This window comes from Nipponia nippon, unplaced genomic scaffold, assembly GCF_047370975.1.
Source record: "Nipponia nippon isolate SJK-2023a ecotype South Korea unplaced genomic scaffold, ASM4737097v1 scaffold_17, whole genome shotgun sequence".
NCBI classification, from domain to species: Eukaryota; Metazoa; Chordata; class Aves; order Pelecaniformes; family Threskiornithidae; genus Nipponia; species Nipponia nippon.
This window is the reverse complement of record NW_028262333.1, coordinates 3232743-3248403: the sequence shown is the minus strand read 5'-3', so window position 1 is coordinate 3248403 and position 15661 is coordinate 3232743. Positions and strand designations below refer to the sequence as shown.

General features: G+C 55.3%; 1 protein-coding gene across 5 annotated transcripts in view; it reads right to left on the bottom strand.

Annotated features, from left to right (window-relative positions):
• The window catches only part of EBF1 (EBF transcription factor 1), a 282181-nt gene extending 273712 nt beyond the window's left edge, over nt 1-8469 (bottom strand). For 4 of the 5 annotated variants that reach the window (XM_087753702.1, XM_087753703.1, XM_087753704.1 and 1 more), the window contains exons 1-4: nt 7514-8469; nt 5967-6123; nt 5594-5657; nt 5299-5354 (exon numbers count right to left, since the gene is read on the bottom strand). In XM_087753702.1, coding sequence (XP_087609828.1) covers nt 5299-5354; nt 5594-5657; nt 5967-6123; nt 7514-7647 — 411 coding nt within the window. In that variant the 5' untranslated portion in view covers nt 7648-8469. Of the gene's footprint in view, nt 1-5298; nt 5355-5593; nt 5658-5966; nt 6124-6416; nt 6629-7513 lie in introns of those variants that run through there. The other variant, XM_087753707.1, reaches the window with a different exon arrangement.
• Between the last annotated feature and the right edge of the window lie 7192 nt (nt 8470-15661).

The window sequence follows — 15661 nt, the reverse complement described above, 5'->3', positions numbered from 1 at the left end:
AGCTATTCCTGAATAAATCCAGATTTATGCTGGTACAACTGAGGGCAGAATCGTCTCATGGTGTCAGTCAAGCAATCCTGCTTTCTGAACTGGACGAGAAACAATCTTGAAGGAATGAGATCATGGTCATTCTATTACTCAGTTATATCATGGCCTTGATTTTAAAAGAGTAAGAGAAGGAGAGAAATCACCGACATGCATTTAAATCCACTCACTTTCAAATCCCACCTCTGCTTCACAAAACAAACTATCTCCCTTACTGAAATAAAGGAGAAAGAAAGCCTCATTAAAATGAGGGTCTTTTCAAAAACAGAACTAAAATGATTTGTAATGACGTATACAGCCATACACACAGAGACAAAATAAAATCCTGGCCCCACCGAATTCAATAGGAGCTTTGCAATTGACTTCAGATGGGCCAGAATTTCACCCAGAGAGGATTAGGCTTGTATCCGCTATATATCTACAGCGAAAATACTATGAATTACATTTATTTGGCTTCGACTGCTTAACCCTTAATTACCCGAGTTTTTACCCCTTCCCCAGGCAAATTTTCCACTCGTCCCAGTGAGGTTTAGCCCGGACAAGCAGCACAGCGCTGGGGCCCAGGGCGAGGACGGTTAGTTCTTGCTGTCTGTCTCAATGCACAATTCAGTAGCATCTAATTATTTTATCCAGCCTCCCTCTGCCTTTGATACGCAGCCTGCTTATCGATGTATTCACACAAATTAAATAAATTTATCTCTCCTAATATGTTCATTTTTAATGGTTTTCAAACATTCACATGGAAACAGCTCTAGCGTAAATATCCCAGAACAAATGGCTGTATATTATACAGGAGGGAGCAGTTGGGCTGCCAGACTGGGAATGCACCAGGCCATCTGGCTCAGGCAGTCTCTCCAAAATCCTCAGCTTTGTTTTCACCCTCAGACTCCAAACAACACATTTTCCACTGTGATGAGTTTACATTTTCCCAAACACAGGTCCTGATCATGCATGCAAATTCCAAACTTCTCCATTCCTCTCTCTACAAGAAAATTAAAATCACCTGCGCTTCTGACATCTCACCAAAGGCACAAGAAAGCTGCTAAAATCTGGCGCAATGTAAACTTTCCCCGTCACAGGGGTTAGGTTTTGTTTTATGTTTGTGTGAAATTTCCCCGAGTCTGCTGAGGCTCCTCTGAACTTATTGATAACATTTTTTTTCCCATGCGTGGAGCTGCCAGAGCAGGGCCATGCTACGCGCAGAATAGAGAGCTGATCAAATATCTGCAGACATCAGAGAATGATAGAGAAGTCAACAGAAAAACCCATTTGCATCCAGAGTTAAAGGACTGAAAAAAAAGCAAAATATAAACAGAGTCTAAGTCTGAAGGGAGGATTTTTGACTCATGAGGACTCTCAGCAATAGACAATAGCTATCATGCAAAACTTAGGATTTTTAAGACGCCTGAGCCGTATTAGCATCCGTTATATCTTATGGATGAGAACGGCTGAAGGAAAAATGGGTGGGGAACAAGTATTTCAGCTTTATTTCCTCCATCTTTCCTAATAGTGAAATGTCTCAACTTTATGAAAATACGGCAGAAGAAATAGAAGGCATCTCTTCTCCGTAAACATATTAAAATCCTTAGACTTGCCTAAAAACTCCAGTTTTATTAGAGCAGACATATTTCACATTTTGCAGGCGATTTCAAAATGCATCATTGTTAGAGCCAGACCTACTGCGGTAGGAGCTGCTGCTTTACGGAAAGCAACAGCTATAAAGTTTGGGATCCTACAGGGTTTTGAACGCATTAGGAATGTGATCCCGACATAAAATGAGGTGCCAAGATAACATAAAAGAAAATTTAATTAAGCCAGTATTGACGCCGAGCGTTGTTACCCTAATTGAAAAGAACTTCCCCGCAACATTAACGATTTGTGCGCAGTATTTATAATTTTTAAAGGACGGGGACGCATTTTGGAAACGCGGCGAAACCCCTCAAAGGGACGTAATTCCCATCTTCCCCAATGCTGCTCTGGGGCCACCACCAAAGGCCAAGCACGTTAGCCTGAACACAACTCGAAACGATGCACTCGGAGAGCAGCCCTGCCTGGGTTTCCCATTCAGAAGTCCCACAGCCCGGGCTGCCAAGGAGCACGCGTGCCACGAAAGCTCACGGTTTGGGGCAGCGCATGCAGAGCGGATACCTACACCCCAGCTCTGCCCTGGGATGCGGTCGGTGACAAAATTCTTGGTTACTTCAGTCACGCCACCATCCAGCCCCGCTTCCCACGTTGCGTCGCAGCTGACAGAGAGCACACGCACGCGCCGGGATGCGGAGATCCCCGCGCGCCGCCTGTGACAGGACTCCTGCCATGAGTTCCTCAGTCGGGCACAGCCACACAACCAAATCCCTGACTTATTCAGACCAAGAACCCTATAGCAGCAGGAATATCTACTATTTATTACATGCACAGCATCCAGCCTAGCGAAGCCCTGCCTGTCTACCTGCTGATATAATGCATGCTGCTAATGGGACATTTATGTTAAATCTGTGAGTAGCAATCCTATATACACAACTCTAGGTCTGATTTGCAGAGCAGTTTTTATTTTCTCTTACCTAACTTAATATTCTGCAGCTCTACAAAACCTTGCCATTTATAACTGTGAGACAAAGAGAATACATTTAAATCTGATTTGTCCGTATTTAAAAAAAAAAATATATTAAATATAAGGAAAGAGCCACAGATACTTTCCTGTATGATCTGGGGAACCTAACTCATTCAAGCTTTGCTTCTGTGGGATTTTTAATTTGCCACCAGAAACCTCAGAGTAGCTGTAATTTCAGTCTGGGAATTCACAATTATTGAGTGTGTGAATGTGCGTGTGTGAGCAGTGAGGAGATCCTCGCCAGCTGAAACATGTACGCTTCTGCAACAGTTTCATTTAAAAGTAATCATTTCATTATCCAATTTGTTCTGAGCGTCATGCATTAAAACACTACACCTTCAAGCAGACTGACAATATATATATTTAACTTTCATTAAAAATTAAAGAATTTTCAGACCGTCTTTGCAATATTTAATTACAGTTTGATGATTTGAAAGTTACTTGAGAATCTTCTATATAATTCACTGTCGTAAAATATAAATGATATATTCAACATTTGGGTGAGCTTCTGTCATGTGTTGTACTTCGCTTCCTAATAAGCATTCAGTAACCGAAGCGCTCGCAACTCTGAACTGATTTCACTCGAAAAAAGAAAGAATTAAAAAAGAAGAAGAGGGAGAATTCGGCCCCCAGCCCCCGAAAAAATTCAGAGCAGCCCATGCCACAGTTTTGACATGACAATGCCCTGTTTTTCATAAGCAATTACAGTCATGCCTAAAGAAATTATATTCATGAAATTAATACGTAAGCAAACATGTTTGCGTCTAAAATAGCCTTTCACTCCCTGTTTGCTAATCTAAGTTCAGAGCGCTTTTGTTCTAAACCCTCGCTTCTCGACTCCATTGCACTTTCCCCAAAAATCTGTAATCTGCACTAACTTTGTTTTTGTAAGACTTCCTGAAATCGGACAGATTTCTTTTTTTTCTGTTGTTTTTCTTCATTGTGAATGTGCTTTAAAGCTACATGGCAGGTTTTACAAATAAACTGTATCTCGGGGTTTTTTTTTCCCCTTTCTCTCCAAAGCCCCTCTGATGAGTTGATAATAATGAGAGACCAAGAGGTCAAACAGTGCCTTAGGATGAACTCTTCATATGCAAGATGCCTTTGTTAAGAAAATTATTTTGAATCCGCTGCTCTACATGAGCTCTGTTTTCACCAGGATTATGAACAGAGGCTTTTGCATTTCCGTAATGATAGGAAAGCTATTTAAAGATAATATTTATTGATAGTCTCTCTCATTCGGTCTACAGTGAAATACATCCGCTCCAGAAGCACTAAAAAGAGTTCCTATATCAGGAAGATTTTGTTACTTTTCACACGAACCAACCAATTTGTCCCTGAAAAACAAGGAATGACAGCAAATGCTTTCCAAGATGTGTTATGAAGAAGGGTATGGCGCTGCTGTTTTAATTCCTACAGGGAATGGGCTCTGTTTGGAAGTGTGCAGTCTAACAGAGCTCAGATGCATAGTGGATTCTCTAGTAAAATTCATCCAAGTTCCCTTTTTTCTTTTTTTTTTTTCCTTTTTTTTTCTTTTTTTCTGTTGAAAGACAGTCTTCAATAGCAGGAAAAGATGTTTGGGGACCATCAAAGAGAGTTTTCTAAAACAAACTCAGCCCTTAGAGCTTTATGTTTTGCTGTAGAAAAGAAGCCCAAATACAAGCCAAGAGTTTTTTTTTCCCTACGGACAACATACAGGGACTGACTTTTCCTATCGGTACAAAAAAAAAAAAAACTTAATGTTTTTCCTAAATAAAATTTAAGAATTTTTTTTAACAAGTAAAACAGATTAGGAGGGAAAAAACATATCTTAAGGATAAAAAGGCTTAAAAGCCGTCCTAACTATTTAAAGGAAACGTATTATAAGAGAAAAACGTCCTGACAGAAGCAGAAGAAAAAGCTAGAGTCGTGATTTTTTTTAAAAAAGAGAGAATCGATTTGTTCAGATGGTAAAAATGCCCGTTTCAGACAGAAAAGTATTTTTTCCAGGTAGGCACGATCGTTCTTACTCTGTGTGGGAAGCTAAGGGCAAGCTTCAGCTGCGGGCTAATCCGCTGCCAGCTCTGCTGCCCTGCAGCCCGACACCGAGCCCGCCGCTCCCGCGCCGCGTGTCGGGGGCTATTGCGACATGCAAACGTGCCACGATTTGCTCGCTCCTCCTTTAACCCAAGGACCCGGCGGCGGCGCGAATAAAGGACGGAGAAACCCAGGCACCGCGGCTGAGCCGCGGCTTGAGCCGGGCTGGGGGAGGCCGGAGGTTAATTCTTATTAATTAAGCGGCAAACCCAGCCCCAGCCCGGACCGGAGGGGCCGCCGGTATTTGTCGGAGCTCCCGAGCCCGGCGGCGGGCAGGGTCCCGCGGGACCCCTCCGCACCGCCCCGCCGCCGGGGTCGCTCCCCGCGGCTCGGCCCTGCGGTCCCCGCCGCTGCGCGGGGACCGGGCGCGGTTGCGCGGCCGCGGAGCGGAGACCGCGGCCGCCCCTTCCCCCGCCGGGGCAGAGCCGCTCCGGCTTCGCCGCGGGGGCGGGTTTCGTCGCCGCGGGCCGCCCCGCCGGGCTCCCGGGGGCCGCCCCCACGGCTGCCACCCCCGCCCCGACCCACCCCCCCACCCCCCACCTCCGCGGCCGTCCCGCAGCACCTACCTGCTTGGTCATGGAGTCGATGAGTCGAACGTAGAAATCCTGCTCCGTCCTGATCCCTGAAACAAGGCAGAGGGGTGAGGAGCGGGGCCGGCCGGCGGTAACGCGCCGGGGCTCCCCGCCCGAGGGCTCGGACCCGCCGGGGCTCCCGGCCGGCAGCGGGCGCAGGGATGCGCGGAGCGGAGCGGAGACGGGGCAGCGGCTGCCCGGCCTCTGGTGGGGCTTCCAGCCGAGGAGGCGGCGGGAGGGCGGCCGGCGGGGGGTGGCGGGGCTGACGCCGGGGGCTCCCAGCCCTTACCATTGCTGTAGAGCAGCTGCAGGCGGTAGTGGATCCCGTTGTTGGTCTTTTCGCTGTTGGCTTCCTGCAGTCAAGGAGGACACGGGAGGCCGGAGGGAAAAAGAAAAAAATATCATACGGAGCTTCTCCACCGCTCGCACGCCGGGTGCCCCCGGGGCTGGACGGGGCAGCTCTCGGCCCCCTCCCCTGCCCCGGGCACAGCGAGGGACCAGCGCAGCCCCGCTCCCCGGCTGCCCTCCGCGCCGGGGGAAGGAGGGGAGCCCGGGAGGCGGCGGTGGCTCCCGGGACGAGCTGGTGCGGCCGCCCTGGGGGAGCGGAGCGGGGAGGGCCCGGGAGAGGCGGCCGAGCCCCCGCGGGGCGCGGGGCTACTCACCTTCTCCTTCTCCACGAAGCCCACGAAGGCGGTGCGCTCGATTTCCACGGGCTGCCCCTGCCGGTCGTAGAGAGCCAGGACGAAGTGGAAAAAGTTGGACTTCCTCAGGTTGGAAGGAGGCTGCTTCTCGAAGTGAGCCCGGGCCAGACCAACTCCGCTGGGACCAGAAGGACGCGGGTTAGCGGCAGCCCCGACGACGCGGCCTCACGTTCCCCCCACCCCCCCGCCCCAACCGGCTCCCGGGCCCGTTGCCTTCCCCCGCCGGGACCCGGCTGGGCTCCCCCGGGGCAGAGCATCCCCGAGTGGCCCCGGGGCTTTTCCCTCCGGGCCAGGGCAAAGCCGTGCTGAGCACGGCCACGTCGAAACCCCAGGGAGCGGGGAGAGCGGCACAAACCCGACCCCATCCCACCAAGCAGCCCCCACCCCCGGGGACCCGAGCCCGGCACCCACCAACCCTCCCCGGGGGCCGGGGCCGCCCGCAGCCGGCCCTGCATGGCGGGGGAACGGCGCTCAGCCCCGCCGCCGCGCTGCCCCGCCGAGCCGCATCGCTCCTGCCCTTCTCCGGCCGGGCTGGAAGCTGTCACCCCGAGCACCCGTGGGCCTCATCTTTCAGTTTCAGTCCTGCCAGCCTTTCCTCCCCTGGCCGGCGTGGGGGTAAACACCGCGACGGCAGCCGAGGACACAACTTGAAATATTTCAGGGTTGTCCCTGCAGAAACTTTCCCTTCCTTAGAGGGCTCCAAAGGGAGGGGTGCGGGGCGAGGTGGGAGACACCGGGAGATGTCAACATTGAACTTCTTGGCTGACGCCGGCTCCAGGGCTCAGGCTGCGAATCCGGCATCAGCTGGGGTTTGGGTTTTGGGGGGTTTTTTTTTGGTTTGTTTGGTTTTTTTTTCCCGCCGGGCAGAGGACGGGGCGAAGGAGAAATAAGAAAGCGAGCGGGGCTGGGCGCAGCCTCGCCAAACGCACCTCCTGTTTGAAGGGATTTCTTTTAAAAATAATCTAAGATAAGTGGCAGTGGTTTTACAAAGGGGCTTCGAATTAAATTTCTCCTCGAGAATGCTTTGCAAAACTCCCTGCTTATCGGAGGAGAAGAAGGGAGGCTGCTGATTCTGGCAAGGATAAGAAAGCGAGGCAGAGGAATATATTTTGGATACATCGGTGCACAACTCGCTGCTTATCGGAGGAGGAAAGTGTCATTTGGAGATCTTAGGACTAAATCAGCGGCAACCATAGTTTTGAAAAGTCCTGTCTCCGCGCGATCGCAAGGGGCTGGGGAGATTAAACCCACCTATTCCTAGCGAAACTCGCCGCTTCCTTTACTATTATGATTATTATTTAAGAAAAAGTCATTCCTACGGGACAAGAGGGAGAAATATTTAACTGGCGACATCTCCGCGAAACTCACTGCTGTTAGCAGAGCTCCGGAGCCGGCTTTTGGTTGGTGCGGGGGGGAAAGGCGCTGCCCGCGGGGGAGCAGCGCTGCAGGCGGCGGCTGCGCCCCGGGGCGCGGAGCGGGGCGCGGAGCGGGGCGCGGAGCCTGCCTACCTCTGAGCGGCCGTGCTGGCGTCCAGGACGCCGGCTCCCTGCATCCACGTCCGCACCGCGTTCATCCCCGCGCCGAGGGGCTCCTCCTTCATGCTGCTCCCACTCCGCTGGATGCTTTCCTGAATCCCAAACATGAATCAGAAACAAGAGCGCAAATCTTCCTTCTTTACTCAAAAAAAAAAAAAAAAAAGTGATAAAATCGCCAGGCGGACTGTTATATACGCTTTTTTTCTCTTTCTTTCTCTCTTTTTCTCTCTCTCTGCAGCTGATCTCTGGAATCAAAGCAAGTCAGAGAAAGCAAACACAGGCACGCACATTAAAAAAAAAAAAAAAAATCCAGAGGCAATCAGAGCCCGGTTTTGTTGCTGCTGTTTGCTGCGTGTGCACTTTGTTTGGGTGCTTGGAGGGGCTGGCGGGGTGCTGGGGGCTGGTTGCAGCGCTCGCAAGCCGGAGGAGTACTTGAAGTCCCTTTTGTATGAAGACACCCCTCGGATGGCAGCAGGCAAAAAAAAAAAAAATTAAAAAAATTAAAAAAAAAAATAGAAAAAAAAATCTCAGATGGCAGTTTAAGAAACAATAGGACGAACGGGAGCTGCAGCAGGCTCTGCTACATCAAGTGTCATTTTCCAGTGACAAGAGAGGCAAGTTTCCCCCCCTTTTTTTCCCCTCTCTCTTTTCTTTCTTTCTTTTCTCTCTCTTTCTTCTCTCCTCTCCTCTCCCAGCCGAAGCGCTCTCTCCTCCCTCCTTCAGCCGCGCAGGAAGCGAGTTGCCGGAGCCGGGCGCACGCCGGGAAGGGAACGAGAGGGGCGCGGACGGACGGACGGACGGACGGAGGGAGACCCTGGGGCTCCCGGTGCCCGCGCCCCCTCCCTCTCCCGCAGCGCCGGGGCGGACTCGCCGTCTCTCCCTATGGGAGCCACTTTGACTGTCCCCGCCGCCGAACACGAGCCCGCAGCCCCGGCGGGCGGGGGGGGCGGGGCCGCCGCCGCCACGCCCCCCTCATTTGCATCGCGTCACCGCGCGCTCGCGCTCTCTCCCCCCCTCCCCTCCCGCATCCCCTCGCCAATGGCCGCCCGCGAACCGTCGCCGCGGGGGCGAGGCCACGCCCATCCTCATTAGCATAGCCCCGCCCAAACGCCCCGACCGGCCCGGGGGAAAGTTGCCCCGAAGCCCCCCCCCTCCCCCCCCCGAGTGGGGGGGGGGGGGGCATTAACGCGACCGCGCCTTTGTTCATCAACGAGGAGGCCGGGGCCGCCCCGGAGGAGCCCCCCCCGGAGGAGCACCCCCGCCACCCCCCGCCCCAGCGCCGGCCCTCGACAGGGTCGCGCCGCCGTCCCCGCTCCCGCACCGCCGGCGGGGACGAGCGGCAGCGCTAATTGCGGGGGTGGCCGAGCCCTCCCCGCTCCGTCGGGGCCGCCCCGGCGGGTCCTCCCCAGCCCCCGGCTGCCGACCCCGGGACCCGCCGCCCGCAGGCGGGGGTGCCCCGCCGGCCGTGCCCCCTGGAAACACGCGTGGGGCCGGACCTGCCCCGGGTCGCTCCAACTTCCCCGCTGCAGACCCACAAATCCCCGCGGACCCCCACCGCTCGCTCCGGTTCCTGCCCCGTTCCCGGCAGCGGGGCGCTGCTTTGCGGCAAAGGCACACAACTCCCGAACAGGACGGGTCACGGAGAAAGTCCGGTTTTTTTGTGGTGTTGTTTTTTTTTTTTTCCCAGGAAGTCTGTTTTTTTTTTTTTTTTCCTAGGGAAAATAATAATAATAAAACCAATTCCTGCCCGCGCTGGGGAAGCGCCGGGCCGGCTGCGCGGCGGCGGAGCGGGCGCAGTGCCCGCAGCTCCCCGCAGCACCCCCCATCCTTCCCCACGCTGCGTGACCGACCCGGGGCCTGGCCCCCGCCTCCCCCGCGGGCTTTTGCCGCGGAAGGGAGTTCGTAGTGCCGGCTGCGTGGGTTATCCCTCCCCAAACACCGGCTTGCGCAGCGTTTGCACATAGAATAAACCAAAGCCCGGTGCATCCCGGGCTGCTCGCCCTCCCCAGGGCGATGGCACCCCGCGGAGGCTCGAGGGGGACCCCCCGGCCCCGCTTTGGGGAGGGACCCCTCTGAAGTGTCTGGGTTACCTCCGAATGGCTCCCGTGCTCCTCCATCCCCGCCCAGAGGTGCGGAAGATGCTGCCCCGGGAGCGGCGGGGGATGGCGGGGCCGGGCGGCTGCTGCCCCCCCCCCCCCCCCCCTCCAGGGGCTGCGCGGAGCCCCGCGGAGGGCGGCGGAGCCCCCGGACACCCCCGGAGCCGGCCCAGAGAACAAGCAGCACAGGTACAACACGGGACAGGCACCGGTATACAGCTCCATAGGCACCCTAAGGCAGTCCGACAGCTCCATAGGACCCTCATCCAGCCAGCTGTACATCACTGTATGTGCAACGGGCAGCAGCGAACCCGCGGCGGAGCGCTCAGGCTCAGAAGCGGGCACGGAGCCCGCTGCCAGCACCTCGCTGGCAAGGAGAAACCGCGCCCGAGCCCGTGGACTCCAGGCGAGTCCACACGCGGAGCAGCCACAGCCAAAGTGCGCTGCGGTCTCGCATAGGAACCGTCAGACAGAGCGAGTTTTCACATTCCCTGCAGAAGATATTTGAATCTTCACATAATCCTACTGTGTCATATCTCAGGGATATGCGGAGGAGCACAGACACACAGCCGTACATGAATATTTACGCCATAGGTATCGCATAGGAGTAGTTTGGCCCCTGCAGCGCTCCGGCTTATTGCTCTTCTTCAGGCTGCTGCTCTATCACTTGCATCATATCCAGCCTAAATGCCTCCGTGGTGAGATACACTTTGCAATTAAAAGCTATTTGCACCTGCACTGATTGCTCCTTTCCCAGGGCAGGGATCTGCCCAGGGAGGAATAATGCATTTGAATCAATATACCGAGCAGTTGGCAGATTTTACCCTTCAAATCTGTTCAGGGGATCAGGGGACCGTTTCCATGCCTTTTCCCGCGTGTCGAAGGGAACAGCATCCCAGCAGCAGTCTGAGGGCACCTCCACCGGGCAGCGACAGCCCGCTGCGACAACCGACAACTTCTCCGCTGCTTTCCTCCCTTGCACACACGCACACGCACGCATGCACACGCACGCGTCTCCGTGCCCAACACGCAGGCGAGCTCCTGCGGGCTGCTGCTGGGGGAGATGCCCCACCTGGGCAGTCTCAAAGCCACCAACGAATTGCTACAAGGCCGAAAGAGTTAAACGCTGGCTCGACCCCCACAGGGGGAGCGCGAAAGAAAAGCAGAGCTGAAACAAGGAGGGGGTGAGAAAGTCAGGACTTTGAGAAAGAAAAAGAAAAAAAAAAAAGAAAAAAAAAGCTGGCGGCCGGGGAGGGGACTGCTGTGCTCCATCCACCCCGCAGAGGCCAGTCCCAGCGTACCGGGGCTTTTATTTTAAAGAATTCCCAGTTGCCTTTAGCACTCACTTTCTCCACAGCGCCTGGGTCTGGTCCCTGGACCAAAGCCACCGCACTCCACCGACTGCAGCAGAGCCGCTCCTGCTCGCGTACCGCCGTCACGCCCGGCATCAGGCCGGAGCGTATTCACGTGGAAAGCTGGGTTTGTCCCTTCCTTAGCATGGCCAACGGAGCTGGAGGACACTCCGCAGCCTGCCACGGGGGGGTCCTCGGTGGCTTGCTGTTGGTTTTGGTCCTTAACTGGTTTGCTGCAGAGGGAAGCTCGGGCACATTGCAGCGAGGCTTCCCTGCAAGCCCGAGGTAAACGCTCTCAGTGCAGAATGAGACACACACAGACTCGCAGGCTGCGATTTGCTCCCAGGGGTGAGCAAACGCTTTGCTCCCCAAGCGAGCGAGAGCCGCGCGGCTGAGCTGTGGATTTTACCACAGCCACGCAAACCCCTAAAGCCGCAACCTCGCAGCGCGAGCAAGAGCGGCTTACAAACAGGAGCGGGCCATGGGCGCAGCGTCCCCGCTCGCGACGGATAGCGGGGATGGGGCGATGCTGGGATCCGCATGCCAGTGGAAGGGAAAGGAAGAAGAAAGGGCTGGCCCTGGCTTGCTCATCCAATATAGGAGAAAACAGGGCTGCTGGGGAACAACTGGTTTTGAGGCCTTTGAACAAGGGGGCCGCAGAAGGAGGCTTCACTCCAGAGGACAAACACGAGCCCTGTGAGGCTGGAGACAGAGGTCCCGGAGCGCAGGCGTCGCCTGCATGGGGAAAGGCCTCTCCCCTTCCCTGAGGCGGTTTCCAAGTGGGCCCAAGGCCCCTCTCGCCTCTGCCCTGGAGTTTGTCCAGGACAACTCCCTCCTCCTGCCTCCAGTCCCCGCTCCCTCTGCCCCGGGCTCCCGGCACTGGTCAGGCCCCGCTTCCCTCTGCCCAGACCCCAAAAGGAGGGAAGAAGCGGTTGGAAATGGGAATTTCTGACAGAAAAGCCTTCTGCTCCCTCCTCCCTGACCTTTGCAGCTGGATGAGGCACCCCCAAAGGGACCGGGCTCCTTCCTGCCCTTCTCGGAAGAAGGCAGATGGACAACGGACTGGTGCTGATGGGGGGAGAGGGAAAGCAGCCTCCCCTCTCAAGGTGGGACCCAAAGCAGAGCACTCGGGGACTGAGCACGTACCTGCACTTTCTGTTGATGCAGAGGTGGAAGGGGCTCGAGGGTTTGGGAACACTTCACTCGTATCCTCCCCAGCAAAGAGGTTTTTCATGAGTACTTTCCTTACGGCCAACAGGCTCCTGTTTTGATCCAAAGCCTTGCCATCCACAGATAAATCCACTGTCAACCCTGGCAGAGGATGACACTGTTCAGCTACTTGGGGTGTTTTATTCCTCCTACCTGGCTTGCTCCTGGGGAGAAGGAGAAGAGGAGAAAAAGGCTCAGAGGACGGTGGATCGGGATACGATGCTCTGCATGTCCTGCTCAGGAGGAAGGAGCCTGGGTGCCTCTGGGACCAGACGGAGGGTCTGTCCGCAGCACAGTAATGACAGGACCCCACTTTTTCCCAACTGCCATGAAGAAGCAGCAATAGGTGACCTAGATGGAAAGGTTTCATCCAGGCCCTTTCCTCCTCCTGCCCCCCCCTCCACCCTGGGGACTGGGGACCCCCGGGATGCCCCCGGCCGGGATGGGGCAGTGGGGCTCCCCCCCCGGGGCAGGGTTAACCCCCGCGGGTCGGAAGCAGCGGGCCATTGAGGGAAGCATTTGGGAAACGCCTGGCCTGCAAGGGGTGGGGGGGAATGGGGGGACCCCCTCGGGGTGCCTGGGGGGGGGACCCCGGGGCGGGGGGGCTGTCAGGCGGCAGCGAGTCTGGCAGAGCGGACCCGTTCCCGGCGGTTCGTCGGAAGAAGGATGGAGGGATACGGGGGGATACGGGGTGCCCCCCCATCTCAGCTCACCCCCGTTACCGCCTGGGGCAGGAGCCCCCCGGGGCAGCTCTCCAGGGGTGGGGGGCGAGCAGAGCCGTGGGATTACGTCGGGGCGAGCCCCGCACGGTGCTGCACGGCGGGGGAGAGGGGACGGCATCCCCCCTCCGCTCTCACGGGCCGGGGGGGGAAGGCGAGACCCCCTCAACCGGTGCCCACCCCTCCCGGTGGAGCCGGGCCCCCCCCGGTGCCGCCGCGGGGGGGGGGGCGCGTGATGCCGGGGGCCCCGCGCCGTGTGGCCACGGCGCCACCTGGCGGCCGCGCAGGGGAGCCGCTCCCGCCGGCAGCGCGGCTGCGGGGACGCGGAGCGCCGGGGCCGGGGGGGCAGCGGGGGGTGTTGGGGGGCAGCTGCCACCACCCCCCCCCCGGCACCCCGACACCCGCCTGCCCCATGGGGGGGTCCCGGGGGAGCCGCGTCCCCACATCTGACAGCAAATTTAATCCCGAGCACAGGCGGTGCGGGGCAGAGTTGCCCACCTGGGGCTGGGGGTCACCCCAAATACTCGGGGGGTCGCCCAACCCGTAGCACCGTCGTTGGTGGGCAAGGGCACGGGGTCTTGGCCAGCCGTGAATTCAGCCGTCAGAGCATTACTGCTAGCCCGGGGCAACGAGGGCTGCAGGTGTAACTGGCCCACAGCGCTGCCTGGGCCATGGCGTGTCACGACAGGAGCCTGGATGTCTCTGTCCCGAGAACCTCCCGGTCCTAACGCACCGTGGGACCCTCCTGGCAGCCCCGCTCATGCCAAAAGGGCAAACCACCCCTGCAAAGGGCAAACACCCTCCGCTTTCACCGATAAGAGCAGATGAAACCTGGTTCTTCAGTACATCAGTGGAAATCGCGCTACGCTAGAGCCGGCTGCAGCTTTCCAGTCCCTACAGCGCTCGCACAAGCTTGCAATACATTTAAGGTTAGCTGATATATTTATTTGTTTATTCTGGCAGCCACTGGACAGTTTACGGTTATTTTATCACACAAAATCTTGCTCTGATTTTTACATTGCATGTAAACATATAATCAACGGCTCTTGGCTTCAGGGAGATGTACGTCTCCCATTTAAGAGGGAAGGGAGAAACCCAGAGGCACGCACTCCCTCCCTCCGAGAGGATGAATTTAAGCATATTACATGGAATGGATTTAAACATCTACTAACGTTGTCACACGCTTTGCTGAATCAAGACTGAATGTTATCGGAAGTATTTAAGTGACTCAGGAATCTGTATCACCCTTTCAACACTGACATAAACTCTGAGGACTTTGTATCTTGAGATTTTGACTTTAAAGGTGCACAAGCTCTTTTGAAGGGTGCAGTCCAAAATCTCAGGCTCTTCCTTCCAACAGGGGGTTGATAAGAGACACATGTAACTTGCTGGGTCAGCAAGTGTTAAGTTCTCTATGTCTAGGACCTGACTGCTCAGGATTTGGCTGCTCTTTTTGTGCTGACCATTTTGAAACCTATTTTCTCTGGCATTCACGTTAACATCAGGTGGTCTTACGATTTCAGCAGAAGCAGAACTGCGTCCATCATTTGGGCTCAGACGTTTTACCCGGAGCCAGAGGCACACCTTCGACCAACGAGAGTTTGCCAGAGCATAGCATAGAGGTGCTTTGGTTGCAATGAAGTTTAAGATACAACGAGATACTCACTTTTATAAGTACTTTCCAGAGCTTTGGACAACTCGAAGTTCAAGTCCCTGCTTTGCGTGATCCAGAACGGGGGATTTCTTTGGTTTTGTCGTTGTCCAGGATCTCTGCGACTCAAGGGAGAACAAAGACATCCGCCTGGACTCCTCACACCCCTTCTTAGGACCTTTTCTCAAAAATATTCAACCTGCACGGAAAAGTTATAAAAGTTCTGGTAAGGAGACAACCGGCCGGTGCCCGTTATGTGGGAAGGAGGCATCACGCTCCTTAGGAACTCCGGGTATCCCGTCTTAGTTATAAAGTCTGTACCTGCTTTAAAGTCTGCATTTCAGCAGAGCTAACATATGCTTAAACTCTCTCCTGAGTAGAAATCTTTTGGAAGGTGCTGTTCACTACCCAGCATTTGTGCAGGGAATGAGACGTCGTAGTCCTTACACGAGCCCGGCTCCCACTGACTTCCCCGGGAAAGGGGTAGCTTGTCCGAGCAGGCATCCGTCTGCGTTCCATACACGCACGCATTCATTATGGATGATATACAAACACTGCTCGTGCTTCCCGAGCGGGTTGCTACGGTAAGGCTCGCATCCCACCGATCTCACGGCAGGGCTTAGGAAGCCTTCAGAAGCCCCCCAGAATGCGTTACAAACGACGAACGGAGAAATTTCTTCCTCCGGGGCTGAAACAGAGTCATTGTCATGGTGCGATGAAGGACCTGTTAAGCAGACACAGCAACGGCTCTGAGGCTGGATTCCAGCCAGGGCATTTCAAGCAACTTGTAAAAAGTTCACTGATTCTTTAACGACTCCACCTGGTCGGAGCAGGACCTCTGTTTTATGTGCCTTCCCAAGATATGTTGCAAGAGAAGTGTGTCTTAGATGATATGAATCAAACCGGTTCCTCTAACATCATGTTGGTCTGGAATAGCTGTTGACCTGATGGAGTGTTAATGGGAACATTTATTTGTTTCTTTATCACTACAAAGATGTCATATATACTTACCCCGCTGCTGCCACTGTTCCCAAAGGGCTGTCAGCACAAGAGCCATTATAACATGACTGCCAGAGGTAATTTTTCCCTCCGCC